Source organism: Cyclopterus lumpus, chromosome 12 (genome assembly GCF_009769545.1).
Source record: "Cyclopterus lumpus isolate fCycLum1 chromosome 12, fCycLum1.pri, whole genome shotgun sequence".
NCBI lineage: Eukaryota > Metazoa > Chordata > Actinopteri > Perciformes > Cyclopteridae > Cyclopterus > Cyclopterus lumpus.
This window is the reverse complement of record NC_046977.1, coordinates 4,127,144-4,142,878: the sequence shown is the minus strand read 5'-3', so window position 1 is coordinate 4,142,878 and position 15,735 is coordinate 4,127,144. Positions and strand designations below refer to the sequence as shown.

At 44.6% G+C, this 15,735-nt stretch overlaps 1 protein-coding gene across 3 annotated transcripts in view; it reads left to right on the top strand.

Annotated features, from left to right (window-relative positions):
• sec31a (SEC31 homolog A, COPII coat complex component) overlaps positions 1–15,611 on the top strand; it is a 15,753-nt gene extending 142 nt beyond the window's left edge. Inside the window, exons 1-28 of one of the 3 annotated variants that reach the window (XM_034546758.1) lie at positions 1–71; positions 1,082–1,161; positions 1,824–1,947; positions 2,048–2,246; positions 2,355–2,450; positions 2,879–3,019; positions 3,137–3,279; positions 3,414–3,513; positions 4,079–4,240; positions 4,758–4,910; positions 5,027–5,248; positions 5,332–5,406; positions 5,535–5,576; positions 5,807–6,286; positions 6,703–6,850; positions 7,234–7,412; positions 7,494–7,620; positions 7,713–7,858; positions 8,357–8,530; positions 8,706–8,945; positions 9,580–9,660; positions 10,174–10,276; positions 10,870–11,202; positions 11,544–11,599; positions 11,698–11,976; positions 12,748–12,867; positions 12,971–13,042; positions 13,786–15,611. The exon at positions 1–71 is cut by the window's left edge and continues 142 nt beyond it. In XM_034546758.1, the coding sequence (XP_034402649.1) occupies positions 1,083–1,161; positions 1,824–1,947; positions 2,048–2,246; positions 2,355–2,450; positions 2,879–3,019; positions 3,137–3,279; positions 3,414–3,513; positions 4,079–4,240; positions 4,758–4,910; positions 5,027–5,248; positions 5,332–5,406; positions 5,535–5,576; positions 5,807–6,286; positions 6,703–6,850; positions 7,234–7,412; positions 7,494–7,620; positions 7,713–7,858; positions 8,357–8,530; positions 8,706–8,945; positions 9,580–9,660; positions 10,174–10,276; positions 10,870–11,202; positions 11,544–11,599; positions 11,698–11,976; positions 12,748–12,867; positions 12,971–13,042; positions 13,786–13,965 (4,254 nt within the window). In that variant the 5' untranslated portion in view covers positions 1–71; position 1,082 and the 3' untranslated portion in view covers positions 13,966–15,611. Of the gene's footprint in view, positions 72–1,081; positions 1,162–1,823; positions 1,948–2,047; positions 2,247–2,354; positions 2,451–2,878; positions 3,020–3,136; positions 3,280–3,413; positions 3,514–4,078; positions 4,241–4,757; positions 4,911–5,026; positions 5,249–5,331; positions 5,407–5,534; positions 5,577–5,806; positions 6,288–6,700; positions 6,851–7,233; positions 7,413–7,493; positions 7,621–7,712; positions 7,859–8,356; positions 8,531–8,705; positions 8,946–9,579; positions 9,661–10,173; positions 10,277–10,869; positions 11,203–11,543; positions 11,600–11,697; positions 11,977–12,747; positions 12,868–12,970; positions 13,043–13,785 lie in introns of all 3 variants that reach the window. The other 2 variants (XM_034546759.1, XM_034546760.1) reach the window with 2 other exon arrangements.
• Positions 15,612–15,735: the final 124 nt, after the last annotated feature.

Here is a 15,735-nt window from a genome sequence, read left to right as displayed (position 1 = left end):
GGGGAACCTGTGCGGGTGGAGGAGCGTTTGTCACGTATGTGTTTCACGTGAGAGGGACCAAAGAAGGGAAGGTAAGCCGCTTTAGTGGTAGTAATAAGACCCGTGAGTGTAACTGTCTTCCCCACTGGTGTGTATCTTTGCAGGCAGCTAGCGGGCTCTGTCGCTGGGGGACACGCCGTGTGTACCTGGGAACGCATTCACCGAAAAGTCACAATACACTGCAGCCGAGACGGCTTCCTGCACATTTAACATTTAAACTCCAGACACTCCTTCGTTGTCATTTAATGTGTGGCTTTTTTAAACGGTCCGTCAGCTGTTAGCGTGCAGCTAGCTTGTTCTGTACTTTTTTTTTCTTTTTTTTTTTCTACTGTTAACCTTTTGAGTGTAAAGAAAGTACGCCGGGCTGGTTCCTCCCTTTTCTGGAGAGCAATGCCGTGCACGAGTGGTAATTAGTGTCCAAGTCAAAGAAGCCCTTTTGTCTGCTTATGTGTTTATTACAGTAGCTGAATGGTGAACATGCACAACTCAAAGGTTGTGTAACGTTTTATATATTTATATAAGCCCTGAATTACTTGTTTATAAACCTGTCACGTGCATTGACTGGTTTTAGAGCATATATTTACTTGCAATCAGTGTCCAATTTATATCAATAAGTGTAGACTAAATAGAAGCACCTCTGTGTTGAGTGCATTGCCATTTCAACAGCACCACAATCACCATCCTCCAAAATGTGTATTTAAAAACGCCTCTTTAAAACCGTTTTAAATCCCAAACCGAACATTATAACCGTTGTGAGTGGTGGATTTATTGTATTGGACTGCCTCTAGTGCAATATTCTTCTTTATGTTGCTATACCGTCACCAAAGGAAACACTGTCACGTAAACAAAGAGAACATTTTAAGTACTAAATGCATACATTGTGTTCATTTGGAAGTGGATCTTTTTGGACAGACCAGTAACTCAATGTTCATATGAGCATGCAAAAGTGTCTTTTAAAGACAAACTTGAAAGAAAAGCTCTAAAATGCATAAACATAATGTAAAGAATAATGCATGCTGTGTTATCTGTGTTTCTTCCCCAGGATGAAACTTAAAGAGATCAACCGCACAGCCATCCAGAGCTGGAGCCCTGCACAGCACCACCCCATCTACCTAGCGACAGGTAAGAGCATGCATGGAGCACCTGCACAGGCCGGCTGCTAGCTGGTGTTTTCCCTGCACATTACATAACTCTTGCCTTTCAGCCGTCCTGTGCGGCGTCATCGGATTCCCAGAGTGTGCACCTTATTTGTTTTGCCCTTCTTTGGTCCACTGGCAATTGACAATAACAGGAAAAAATGATCTTGGTGGTCCTAAGTTATAGTCCTTTAACCACACATCGACTCACTAAGTTGAAGAACAGAAGATATTTCGTTAACTTGATACACATTTTTAAAAAACTGCGCTGCATAAACAAGAGATGAGCGCAAACTTTCTGAGACATATTTTAGACTGAATGCACAAAATGGTATCGATCATGATGAATATCCTTATATCTGTAGCAACACGTTTAATTAGGAACAGGCTAATTTTAGTAGATTATTAGCTTTTTTATTTGAACATTGAATCAGATGTTGCACGTTTCCGCAGAAGATCACTGACCGAATGAAAAGATTTCTTAAGAATAATTTGCCTGCTGCAGTTAGGAGTGAATCTCTTGATGAATGTGTCTCAGTTGCTCCTCAGTTGGTATTCTTAAGTGTGATATTCAGAAGTCGGATAAGTAAGAGCCGCGGCGACGAGGCAGCGTCATGCATTAATGCTTCTTGTGTTCTCTTTCTGCAGGAACATCGGCCCAGCAGCTGGATGCCTCCTTCAGCACCAATGCCTCCTTGGAGTTTTTCGAGCTGGACTTGACTGATCCGTCTCTGGACATGAAGTCATGTGGCAGCCTCTCCTCCTCTCACAGGTGCTAAAAGCTGCTGGTGTGTTTCACTCGTTGTTCTCTTTCTGTGTGCAGCTGTTCATCACTGACATTGTGTGCCCCCCCCCCCCACACCCACACATAGATATCACAAACTGGCGTGGGGTCCCTATGGAATGGATGACGAAGGCCACCCATCTGGGGTCCTTATCGCAGGAGGCGAGCACGGCAACGTGATCCTGTACGACGCCGCGAAGATCATGGCGGGAGAGACCGACGTGATCATCGCTGAGAGTGACAAGCACACGGGGCCCGTGAGAGCTCTCGACGTCAACCCGTTCCAGGTAAGATCCACTCACCTGCGGGGGCGCTGAGTTTAAATATCGAGCGCATGCGTTCAGTTGAAAAGTGCATAGAGAGTCATTTACTATTCTTTTTCTTCTCTCTTGCAGACAAACCTGGTTGCATCAGGTGGGAATGAGTCTGAAATCTATATCTGGGACATGAATAACTTTGGCTCTCCAATGACACCAGGACCTAAAACTCAGGTAGGTTTTTATTTATATATATGATTTATTTTCTACTATAATTAAAAATCTCAATGATTCATTTGAATTTGCTTCATAATAACATTTCTACAATTAAAATGTCATGCTAGAACAAAATGTATACCATCGTTGTTATACTTCTTTACTTAAGATTTAATCAAATTAACCTAAAACACTGACAATAAGGATGATCTTGGGTAGATAATAACAAGAATAAGTATGAAACAACAACATTTAAAAAAAAAAAGATCTCTCCAGGGTTCATTTTCACTGTCAAAACATGAAGTTCTTCTTATTATATTGGATTTGAATGATCTTTCAATCAAGTGAGCAATTTTTTAAAAATATAATCTGTATCATCTCACGCACGTATGCACAACTTCAATGAATGTATAATGAGAAAAAGAGCTTGTGTTTTTGTCTTGAAGCCTCTGGAGGACATCAGCTGCGTGGCGTGGAACAGACAGGTGCAGCACATCCTGGCCTCCGCCAGCCCGAGTGGCCGAGCCTCCGTGTGGGACCTCCGCAAGAATGACCTCATCATTAAAGTCAGCGACCACAGCAACAGAGTACGTTGTTGCCCCCCCCCCCCCTCGCACTTGGATGAAGTCTCAACCTGTGAGTCAATGTTCTCACGATCGGCTCAAACCGTCCTGTTGTTGTTGTTGTTGTGTTTTTTTTTTTAGATGCACTGCTCCGGTCTGGCTTGGAACCCAGAAGTCGCCACTCAGCTGGTCTTGTCGTCGGAGGACGACCGGATGCCGGTCATCCAGATGTGGGACTTGCGTTTCGCTACCTCTCCTTTCAAGATTTTAGAGAACCACACACGGTAAACACACACACACACACACACACACACACACACACACACACACAGCTGATCGTTAAAGCTTTTCCCGTTTGCGGCTTTAAAACAATCGCGTGGCTTCTTAAAGACACGCCTGTGCTGTGGTTCGTCAACAGCGGCGTCCTGTCCATCAACTGGAGCTTGGCCGATCCTGAGCTGCTCCTGAGCTGCGGGAAGGACAACCGGATCCTGTGCTGGAATCCAAACACAGCCGAGGTAAAGAAAGTTGACTCTTTTTTTGCTACTTTTGATGTCGAACGTTCACACGCAACCCTTTTTTAAAACGTTTGAAAACGCTGCTTCGCCACGGTGGCTTAACTGGAGTTAAGACAACTTAAAAGAAAAGGACGATTCTTGTTTGTGTGAATCTATTTAAACTTAAACCTGACTTTGTCCCTGCAGAAAATAGCTCCAAGTATAGAGTTTGACTGTCGTCCCCATGACAAAAAGGTTAAATTCAACCTTTTTTTTAGAAGAGAAAGTATCCTCGCCAGCAGTGACGGAGGTTTCTGTCGAGGCTCCAGAATTAATATTTTCTCGAGAGCCTGAATCGTTTCCCCTCAGGCAGCAACACCACGCCTACGTTTTTATTAATTTTAATAAGTATAACTTTTGTTGCGTTTACGCCCAGTGTCTACATTACTAAAACCAGTAAAACAGAGGATGATGTATGGCCCCCCCCCCTATCACGTCCCTATCGCATGATCTTGCCTGTTTATCATATTTTATTGTAATCGCTCACATTTTTCAGCTTCAGTAAATCCTCTGCCCGCGTCCTCAGGTGGTGTACGAGTTGCCCACCAGCAGCCAGTGGTGCTTCGACATCCAGTGGTGTCCCAGGAACCCCGCGGTGCTGTCGGCCGCCAGCTTCGACGGACACATCGACGTTTATTCCATCATGGGCGGCACCAACCAGGCGCAGAGCCAGAGGCACGCCGACCAGGTGAGAGGCTGAGAACGGCAGTCTGGATGGAAGGTAATCAGCGTCATGACAAGGTGCTGTGAGGAGATGATTCAGTTCGGTTTGTAGAGCCCAGCGTACAACGTCCTCTGACCTCGGACCCTCAAGAAACTCCCCAAAAGAACGTTGACAGGGAAATTAAACAAGGAAGGAACAAAGTGCCATAGATGTCATGTGTACAGAATGAACCACATAAAAGTTACACCATAATCAATCAATATGACATAACGCATACATATGAGAGTAGTAGTAGCACCAATGATAGCAGAATAATAATAGAAGTATTAATAATGGCAGCAATGGATATATTATTGCGTAATAATGATATTAAAAGCCGTAATAGTTATATAAATGTGACAAATAATAATAATAGTAGCAGCTCACAGCAAGAGGAACGATAAATTATAATTTATCATCGCTTGAAGCTGCCAAACCTTTGTTCATATTCATTTTTTTCTTAGATTCCTTCTCCAACCGGACTCTGGTTGTCTTGTTACAGATCAGCAACGCGTTTGTGAACCTGGATCCGTTTGGGACCGGGCAAACGTTGCCCCCGCTGCAGCTGCCCCAGACGGCGGCCCCGCCGGTGACGGTCAACCCCCTGAAGAAGCCGCCCAAGTGGATCCGCAGACCCGTCGGAGCCTCGTTCGCCGTGAGTGTCTCCTTTTTTTTTTTTTGGGCGGGTTTGAGTGTCTCCTTTTTTATTTTAATTTTTTTGAGCGTCGTCGTTTTTCCACCGCCTGAACCGTTCTCTCGGGTGTCGTTTAGTTCGGCGGGAAGCTGGTGTCCTTGGAGAACGCAAAGCCCAACGCGCAGCAGCCGGCGTCGCACGTCGTGCACATCAGCCAGGTCGTCACGGAAACGGCCTTCTTGAAGCGCTCCGACCGGCTGCAGGCCACGCTGAGCGGCGGCGGCTTCGTGGGCTTCTGCCAGGAAAAGATCGACGCGGCGGAAAATGAGTTTGAAAAGACGCTCTGGTCTTTCCTCAAGGTACGACGAATCTGAGAAGACGTATTCTCCTTTCTGTCAGCAATTTTCTTATTTGAGTTTTTCTTTTTTTTTTGTGTTTTCAGGCTAATTTTGAAAGTGATATTCGCAGCAAATACCTCGAACTTCTGGGGTACAACAAAGAGGAACTGGCCTTGAAGGTGAGCAGTGTTTCCTAGACGACCGTATGACGCTATATGTATATTTAATTATATATATTCTGTTTTAATATTCGTATAAAGTGTCTCTCAGTGCATCTTGTGATACACGTGTCAATTTTTGTTGTCAGATTTCCGCGGCACTGGAGGAAAAGCCTGCTGAGCCTCCGCAGGTACGCTTGTTTGGAGCATTTAATCTCACGGTGCATCGTAGTTCGTCATTTTGGGAAATACTCTTGAGAACACTGACCCCCCCCCTCTAATATCTGTTCCACAATGATGAATCTAGAGTCAGGAGACGGTTAGATAAATAGATTAGTGCACGTCTCCTCTAACTAATGATATTTCTATGTTCATTTCACCTTCCCGTTTCTCCTTTTTATTTTGCCGTTAAAATATTCAGGTGGAGGTGCCGGCTCCAATCAGGCTGCAGCCTTTACCAGAAGTCAGCATCGTGCCGCCCGCTGACACTCCCGAAGCGGCGTTCGACCTGATCGCTGCAGCAGCCGTGCCGCCGCCCGCTGGCACTCCCGAGGAGGCGTTCGACCTGATCGCCGCAGCAGCCGTGCCGCCTGCTGGCACTCCCGAGGAGGCGTTCGATATGATCGCTGCAGCAGCCGTGCCGCCGCCCGCTGACACTCCCGAAGCGGCCTTTGATATGATCGCCGCGGAAAACCTTCAGCCGGCAGCCACGATGGAACTGGACTCCGACCTCGACCCCGAGACTGAAGAGCCAGCAGCAGAAGATCCAGAAGACGCTCCTCCCAGCGAACCAGAAGAAAATGGCGACCAGGTCATTCCAGCGGAGGAAGCAGAGGAGGAAGCAGAGGAGGAAGCAGAGGAAGAAGAGATCCCCTTGGAGGAGGAGAAGGAGGAGGAGGAGGTAAACCTTCATCACAGCCCAGCTGACGGTTGAACTACAGTCAACACACACAGGGGATTCTTGTATTATTTAAGGTCGATTGGACCTTTTCTCAGCGTGGTGGTCGTGTACAGATCGGGTCCAGTATTTCTGGTCACACAGTACTCGGGTGGGTCTGGTGGTTACAATGTTACATCAGCCTCTGCAGATACACAAAAAGTTGTTCATGCTCAACACAAGTTTGTTGCATTACTCTCTGAATCTTCAAAGGAAGTAAAAACTAAATGTGAAGAAGAGAACAAGCGACTCGTATCTCATATTTATGAACTACTTAATTGCCTTTTTATACGAGCCCTGTGAAGAAGTCCACATTAAATGCATTATAATGAAAACAAAGGTTGAATCATCCTGTAAACGTTGTTTCTCTGGTGTTTCAGGAGGCGGCGGCGGCGCCGGCACCAATGGAGGAGGAGCCCAGTCCTCCTGAGACCTCGGCTCCGGTCGAGGAGCCCGCGGTGGATCCAAATCCGGCTCCGGCTCCGACTCCGGCACAAGCGGAAGGAGTCAGTCTCAGCATCAGTCCAGGTGACAACAACGATCCACGACATACACCTTCATCCAGAGAGTGGAGTTGTTCCAATAACGTCTAAAATGGGGTTGCATTGACTTCTCTTTAGTAAACATGTGTGTTGGGTGAAGATGAATTATAACGTCATCTTGTAAAATGTCGTTTTTTTTGGTGAAAAACTTGAATAAATACATTTATTTGAAGGCTTTCACAGCAAAATAAAATAGATATTAGAGAGAATATTATGACTTTTTTTGTTGTTGTTTTTTTTAGAATATTATTATTTTTTTTGTATACACTGGTGTCAGATTGGTAAGTATTGGAATTGAGAGGGAAGGGATGGTATCAAAACATTCCTAAAATAAAAATAATAATCTGTGGTTTGACTACTTCCTGCCAGATGTGGACGGGCTCATCACACAAGCCCTGCTGACCGGAGACTTTGAGGGAGCTGTTGAGCTCTGTCTCCATGACAACCGAATGGCAGACAGCATCATCCTGGCCATCGCCGGAGGCGCCGAGCTCCTGGAGAAAACCCAGAAGAAGTATTTCACAAAGACGCACAGCAAGATAACCAAGGTGAGGTTCTTTTTTTTCTGTTTTCATAAAGTGAATTTCTCTTTTTCTCGCGGTGGTGTAACGGAATGCTTTGTCCTGCAGCTGATCAGTGCGGTGGTGATGAAAGACTGGCACGACATCCTGAAGACGTGCGACCTGCAGAACTGGAAGGAGGCTCTGGCTGCTGTCATGACCTACGCTCAGCCCGAGGAGTTCTCTTCCCTCTGCGGTTAGTTCAGGGACACGTGTTTCATTTGATTAAACTTCCTGTGAATGTGTTCCCCCCCCCCCCTCTCTAACTGAAATCGTCCCGCTTGTTAGACCTTCTCGGGGGCAGACTGGAGGCAGCAGTGGACGCCCAATTGCAAGCCCAGGCCTGTCTGTGTTACATCTGTGCTGGAAACGTGGAGAAACTCGTGTCTTGCTGGACCAAAGCTCAGGGCGGACACTGTCCCCTCTCCCTCCAGGTGTGTCTCTATCTTAAACCGGCAATAACCCTTGGACACTTTTTGATCTTCACTATTTGAACTCTGTGTTTGGCCTCCACCTCCCCCGAGGGAAACATTTGACTCGTTAGCTGCTAAATGCTCCACTATGTTCACCAGCTAGTTGCTAACTGTGTCTGTTAGCGCGCAGACGCTTTTCGGAGCTGTTTTCTCTAAAAGAAAGTTGCTCGCTGCGACCAAAACATTGTTATGAGAGCAGTGAGACAAAACAGTGTGCTAAAAGAGGCTGAAAAGCTCCATGTAGGGCGACGTCCTCCAGGAGTTGGCGGAGACCAAAAGAGAACATAAAAAGCAGAGTTCATATGGATTCAAAACTCGTCGGGTGGTTAGAAACATGAATTATAATGTTGCTACATGCCGGCCGGACGTGTAAATAGGCTGCATAAAACTTAATAAGGTGATAGTTGTGTGATCTTTTTTTTGGTTGGTGGTCATGTGACCTCTGTTTCCGTCCCTCAGGACCTGGTGGAGAAGGTGGTGGTGCTGCGACGTGCAGTGGAGCAGACCCAGCGCTCCAGTCCCACTGCGATCGGCATCCTGCTGGCCGAGAAGATGAGCCAGTATGCCGGCCTGCTGGCCTCGCAGGGCAGTCTGTCCACCGCCATCACCTACCTGCCCGACAACACCAACCAGGTGTGTTACACAGGTGTTGTGTGTGTGTGTGTGTGTGTGTGTGTGTGTTGAGTTCTTTCTAAGACTTGGGCTTGATGCTAAGAGACGTTTTTATTGCCTCCGATGTCGATAAACGTTAGTGAAGCCTTCACTAAAGTCGACTTAACCTTCTAAGTTTCCCCTTTTGACCGCACAGGTTTCTGTACAGCAGCTTCGTGACCGTCTCAGTCGAGCTCTGGGGCAGCGAGCGGCTCCGGCTGCTCCGGCACAAACCCAGAGAGCTCGGTCTCAGCTGCCTGCCCCGACCCAGACTCAGCCCCGGCATTCGTTCACCCCGATCCAGCCCGCCGCGGCGCCTCAGCCCACTGCGGCAGCTCCGGTGCCCATGCTCACGCCTGCTGCCTCCGCACCTGCACAGCCGCAGTATTACCAGCCAGTATGTTCCACACACACACACACACACACACACACACACACACACACGCTTTTACTGCTTTTATCTTTGGGAATCAGGACTCAAAACAGGAAGCCAGGCTACATCTCAATTGTATGATTTATTTTAATGATGATAAATTATCATATTGAGTTATCTTCCAGCTCTAGTTGTAGCCACAGGTTGTAAACATTCATAAAGCTGTCAAAAAAACGGATTTTAGCCATTAGTTACTTGCAAATAAGAGATAAAAAATGGTGCGCGTTAGTTCTGCTCTGGATTTGAATGTGGTGAAGTGCTCTCTAACCCCTCCCCCTCTCTCATGCTAACGAACCACCTGGTGAAGTGCTCGTTGCTGCTGTGTTCATTCCATTAATCAGACGTTCAGGGTTTAAATCTCATGGGGAATTATTAATGAATAATATGCTTATTGTGTGAGGGGCTGTAGCTGTATGCCTGATACAAATCTCTATGTTAAAACTTGTAATTTGAACCCTGGCTCTGATCCAATGAGTGTGTGTGTGCATTGTGGTGTCCTTGGTGGGCCCCCCCCCCCCCCCCCCCTCCCCCCCCCCCCCCCCTCCTTTCTCCATGCGGCGGCCATCATTGGTATGTGCCGTGTCTCTGTGTGCTTCAGGTGAGGGCTGCGCCCACTGTCACCTCTTGGAGCAACCAGACTCCCACGGCCCTCCCCAATGTGCAACCGCCTCCTCTTCAGGTAGGCACACACACACACACACACACACACACACACACACACACACACACACACACACACACGGAGCTTTGATGACGACCTTAACAACGAGTGTCTTCATTGATCGTATCAACTCACAAAATTCCTTTCACCAAGGCTTTCCACTTATAATTTGTATTTTTATTGCATACAAAGTACACGCTGTCGCAGTCGTACTACTTCCTCGTAACGCGGCACCTTGAACTTTGACCCTCTTGCTCACATATCTGCTGCGCAAAGCATTGTGGGTCAGAAAAGCATGCTGGCTTTTCTACACTTGCGAAATGTGACAGACTGCATTGTAATCCTATGTATTGGGACACATTAAATATGATATATATATATATAGAGTAGTAGTATGCGTATTGCATCACCTCCTGTGATGCATGCAGCGGGCTCTTCTCATTTCTCCTCTTCCTCGTGCACCAGAGACGGTTATTGTTCTCTATTGTTGTCGTGACGCCATGTTTCAGATTTCTTTGTGTGTTTCTGCAGGCGGAGCCTCCGAACTCCATGTACGGGATGCCTCCCTCCTGCACGGCGGCTGCTCCTCCGGCCTCCTCCACTCCTGCATACACGTACTCCCAGCAGTACCAGCGTAGGTTTCTACCCAAAGAGGAGGGATAAATATATGTTTTTTAGGGTCATTAATCATTTATATTAATTGATATGACTTAGAAAGAAAAATAAGATCACACATTTGTTGCATTGTTGATTTAAATAAGACGAGCTGTAATATATAATAGATAATGTAATATATAGATAAATATAGAACAAAAAGTTAAACACACCAACTTAAAAAATAGGAAAAAGAACAATAATCCTGAAATTTAGTATTTGTCAAAGTGAACTAGTATATAAGTGAAAATATATATATATATATGTGTGTGTGTGTGTGTTCATTTTATGAGACAGAGTTGCATCAAACTACACAACCTTTATTTCTGTCTTTAAAACACTGACAAACATTTCCTCCCGTAGATGTTTGACTCTTTTTTTGCTGTTATTCACTAACAGAAGACGAGAATGAGTAACTTTTTGCCTGTTAAATCTTTTTTTATAACCTACAAGCTGCACATGGAGCTCTTCAGCATGCACTTTACTATTCTGTGCTGTTGCATGATACCGTCAGTGATAACATGCAACTGGTTTGTCACTAACGGCATGTGTTGTATCCCGTGTGACTCCCAGCATACCCCCAGGTCGACCAGTACGCACCTGGATCTGGGGGCGCTCCTCTCTATCAGCCTCATCAGTACTCCTCCTCTGCCGCGCCTCCTCCTGCAGAGCCACCCGGCTTTTTCTCTCAGTACACACAGCCGACGTCTCCGGTCTATCCCGGACATCCTCCCGTCAGCCAGTGCCTGTCCTCCTCCCCCACTTCCCGTCCTCCTTTCTTTCCCTCCCCCTCCTCCTCTTCCTCCTTTACCGCTCCTCCGTCCTCCGGAGGGTCTTTCCAGCATGGCGGGCCGGGATCTCCTGTGTCGTACATGCCTCGTCCTCCGCCGCCGATCGGATTCTCAGGTACACAGCTGATCCGATGACGAGGTGGTCGTCCTCGAAACTCTCGGAGGAGGACGCCGGATTTTAGTTTCTGTTCGGGTCAAAAATTCACGTTCTTTATTGCATCCGGGACGAAGAACGAAATGCTCCTCCAACAATGCTCATTAAATACGTATTTTAGAAAAGTCACACAGTTAATTGTGATTATGATCTAAAACATAAAATATTGCAGCAGCTAAAATGTAATATAAAATGAAAAATATTATACTGTGATAAAAGATATGTAAAAGATATACATGGCTTTTGGGCCTTCCATGAACTTCCATTAACTCTTGATATGAAGGCTATTTATTTTCTTGCAGGGCCTCAGAATGGCTGGAATGACCCGCCGGCCCTGAACAGAGCATCGAAGAAGAAGGTGAGTCTTTTGACTGAGATTATTTAAATATTTAATATTTAAATATATATATATATATATATATATATATATATATACACACACACACTGTCTTTCAGCCGCCTCCAATGAACTACACCCCTCCTGCCCCCATCACTGCCCCCATCATGGCTCCGCTGGGCGCCGACCCTCAGGCCCAGCTGGTCCCCTCTGGGGCTCCTCAAGCTATGGGCCAGGGGCATCACGGTGCCCAGACCCCCTCCTCAGGCATGCAGCAGCAGCACCAGCAGCAGCACCAGCAGCACCAGCAGCAGCAGCTCTCCCCTCCCATGAACCCTGCATTGCCCAAAACCAGTATGGAGGGGGCACCAGGAGCTCCCACTGGAGATGTTATACAGGTAAACAGATCTTAAGACGACTGTCAGCAACACTAAGTCAATACTTAGCCACTGAATCACAGAGAGGGAGCGAAGTACAACTGAATGCTGAATAAGACCAAAAATGAAGTGAAAACACACCGTGAACGGGTTAAAGATGTAAGACGAAATCACGGACAACGACGTTGTCAATCACCTTGTAGCCCCGCCCTAAAGCTTACCCTGCTTTATGGTCTGTTTGACTCTAAATGACCATAATGTACTAAATGAACATCACGCTGTATTGAAGAAGACTTGAAACTAGAGATTGAGACCAAAAACTAATGTTTACAATGTTTACTGAGGGAATACATCAAGAGAAGTAGAGTAATTTATATAGACTTCTATACAACCAGAGGAGTCGCCCCCTGGTGGTCAGGAGAGAGAATGCAGCTTTAACACATGAAGCATAGACTTCTATACAACCAGAGGAGTCGCCCCCTGGTGGTCATGAGAGAGAATGCAGCTTTAACACATGAATCATAGACTTCTATACAACCAGAGGAGTCGCCTCCTGGTGGTCAGGAGAGAGAATGCAGCTTTAACACATGAAGCATAGACTTCTATACAACCAGAGGAGTCGCCCCCTGGTGGTCAGGAGAGAGAATGCAGCTTTAACACATTTATTGCATTGGCTTCACTTTTCAGAACCGGAATAATAAAACTCAACCCTTAACTGCCAAAGTAGTTTGGAAACTAGACGTAAACATGTGTTTTTTAACGTCATCTTCTCGCCCCGTTTAACGCGCTCAGCCTCTGCGGTCCATCCCCGCGGAGAAGATCATGAAGAAGCCGATCCCCGAGGAGCACCTGGTCCTGAAGAACACGTTCGAGGGGCTCATCCAGAAGTGCTTGGCTGTAGCCACCGACCCGGTGAGTCCGTCTGACGGAGGATCAAAAATTCATCTCTCGGGTCCACAAAGTGATTCAAATGTGTGATTTTTTTTTTTTAACTCTTGTTTTCGTCTTTTCACAGCAAACCAAGAGGAAGCTCGACGACGCCAACAAACGTCTGGAGGCGCTCTACGACAAACTCCGAGAGCAGACGGTGAGTTATGACGGAGGGCGATAGTGAAGATGGGTTTTTTTAAAACAGAAATGGACTGAATTTACGGGCCTCATAGAAACAGAGTTGATCCTAAGTGACGAGACGCATTCACTAATTTTCCTGTTCTTATTTTTTACACATTTACATATTTGGAGTTTAAATATTTTACAGATATCAACTAAAACAAAACTTTAAAATAAGTTCAATTGAATTGTAAAATTAGGAAATAAACGCAGAGTAGGTGCGTTTACATCATCCGGTTTGTAAAAAAATTTTGTATTATCAATTAAAAATTTTCTTAATACGGTGCTGCAGATTATAGATCACAGTTTTAACCCCAACAGGTAAAATTACTACGACGAATAATTAAACAAGCTCACTGCAGTTTGTCACATATCGAAATTTAGACAATAGAACGGCTGAAAATACAGAAAACTAAACGTTTCCGAGACGGATAAATAATTGTTGGGAGTCCAAGTCGCAGGACGTTTGTTGTCTACAAAAAGAAAATTAACTTTAAAAACAAACGCTCTAAAACAGTTTTTGCTGCTTGATACAAAACAAAAAATGTGCACAGTTCTAATGTCCCATGATTCTGTTGCACAGAGGGATCCTCCGCTGTTGCTCTCCAATGGTTTCTCCCCGTTACAGTTTTTTTTGGGGGGGTAGTAGGACACAGGATGTCGTATGTGTACATATTGAGTCGATGCTTCTTCTCACCGACACGTGTTTTGTCTGTGCAGCTCTCTCCTGCCATTGTAGGAGGACTTCATAACATCGCCAGGAGCATCGAGTCCCGAGCCTACGCCGAGGGCCTCGGCATCCACACACACATCGTCAGTCACAGCAACTTCAGCGAGACGTCGGCGTTCATGCCCGTCCTCAAGGTGGTGCTGACGCAAGCCAACAAACTCGGGGTGTGATCGAGTCTCGGACCGGCGGGGAGTCGAGCTCGCTTCACGGGAGGGGAGGCTTTTCTTTTCTTTTCTTTTTTTTTTTTAATGAAGAATTCTGAGATTTATGGAAATCTTGTTAAATTCTTCTTTGTGCCATTCATGTTTTTTTCTGACACAACTCAAACACAAGCCGCGCTTATCGGTCGCACTCGGTGGTGGAAGCGACTTGTGAGGCCCCCCACCCCCCCGTCATGCAAACTGCACCACGCACACGTAGAATGAAGGGCTAGAGACTAGTTCGCCGTAATCTACCAACATACATGCTAACAAGTTATGCTAATCGTTTGTTTTTTAAAATTAAAACTCAGCCATATAGATTAATATGCAATAATTGTATTGTTGCATAATCAAATTTAAAATCTTCAAATTAGCAGGCAAAATATAATAGGAAGGCACAGCTTCAGCGTATTTGATATGTAGATAAATATAAGGGAATATGGAATTTAAAGACCAACTTAAATAGGAAAAGCAACAGAAGATTCGGGAATCAAAGGACATTTCTATTTACTAAATAAAAGAATATCGCTTGTCTTAATTAATATGGCATTCATGCTTTCAGCGATCCCACAGACAACATTTAAGAAATGTTAGCTTGTTCATCTTAATGGTTGTTTCACATTTGTGCACTACAATAATGCTCAGCTACCTTTTTTTTTTATAATTCCACAAATATTCTTTCTCTTTAAAAGTAGAAAATCAGGCGTTGATTTTTACGTATAAATGCATCATCTCCTGCACACATTTTGCAAACAGACCTGCAAATGACAGAATGTGTTATTCATTTTAAATAACATGGCATTATTTTGAGTTTTAAACGTCACATTAAAAGGCAATTAAAGTAAAACTGATGCTTTAAAAAAAGAAGAAGAAGTAATTACCTATTATGACTTATTACTGGAATCCCCTCTGCTTTTTTTGGCTTACTTTTCACCACTGGTGTCACTGCGTACAACACATTGGACCAATATATTATCAGTGTGTGGGATATGTCAATGCAAAGCAATGCAATCCCATTTGTTGAGGATTTTTTATGTCATTTCAGTTTTTTATTCTTTTATTTCAGTGTATTCACGAGGCTCATCAAAGTGCAATGTTTTTTTTTTAGTTTTTTTAAATGATACTGTGCTTTTATGGAACTTTAAAGTATGCATGCTTAAAAAAAACATCAAAAGTCGTCTTTAATGGCATTAAAGGTAATTAATTATCTGCTAATTAATCAGACCTCAGAAGGAAACAGGAAGTAGACTTGTACTTGATTTTCATTCCAACTATGATGAGGGCTGTAGTTTATGTTGTTAAAGGAAAACAAGTATTTGTTTAAGATTGACTACATGCAATATTTTCTATAAATAGTATTTATTTACAACATGTTGCAGTGTTTTGACTATACTTGCTTTTCTTTTGCATTCAAATAGTTATGCGCATAACAATCCAGTAATATGATTCTGAAATTGACCATTCTGTATAATGAGAACTTTTACTTTACTTTTGGTACTTTAAGTATATTTTGATGCTTATACTTTTGTAAGTAAGATTTTGAATGCAATGCGTTTACTTGTAAGAGTACTGTAGTGCTACCTTTTACTTATATGATAATAAATAAATAAAAATCCTGTACTGTATTTTTATTTTTACAATTACGCGCTTTTATTTTGAAGGGCATATGGTCAAACCGGAAATCCTGTCTTGCCAGAATTAAACTCGTCTTTTACCTGCTGAAAGAAACCGCGGCGACAT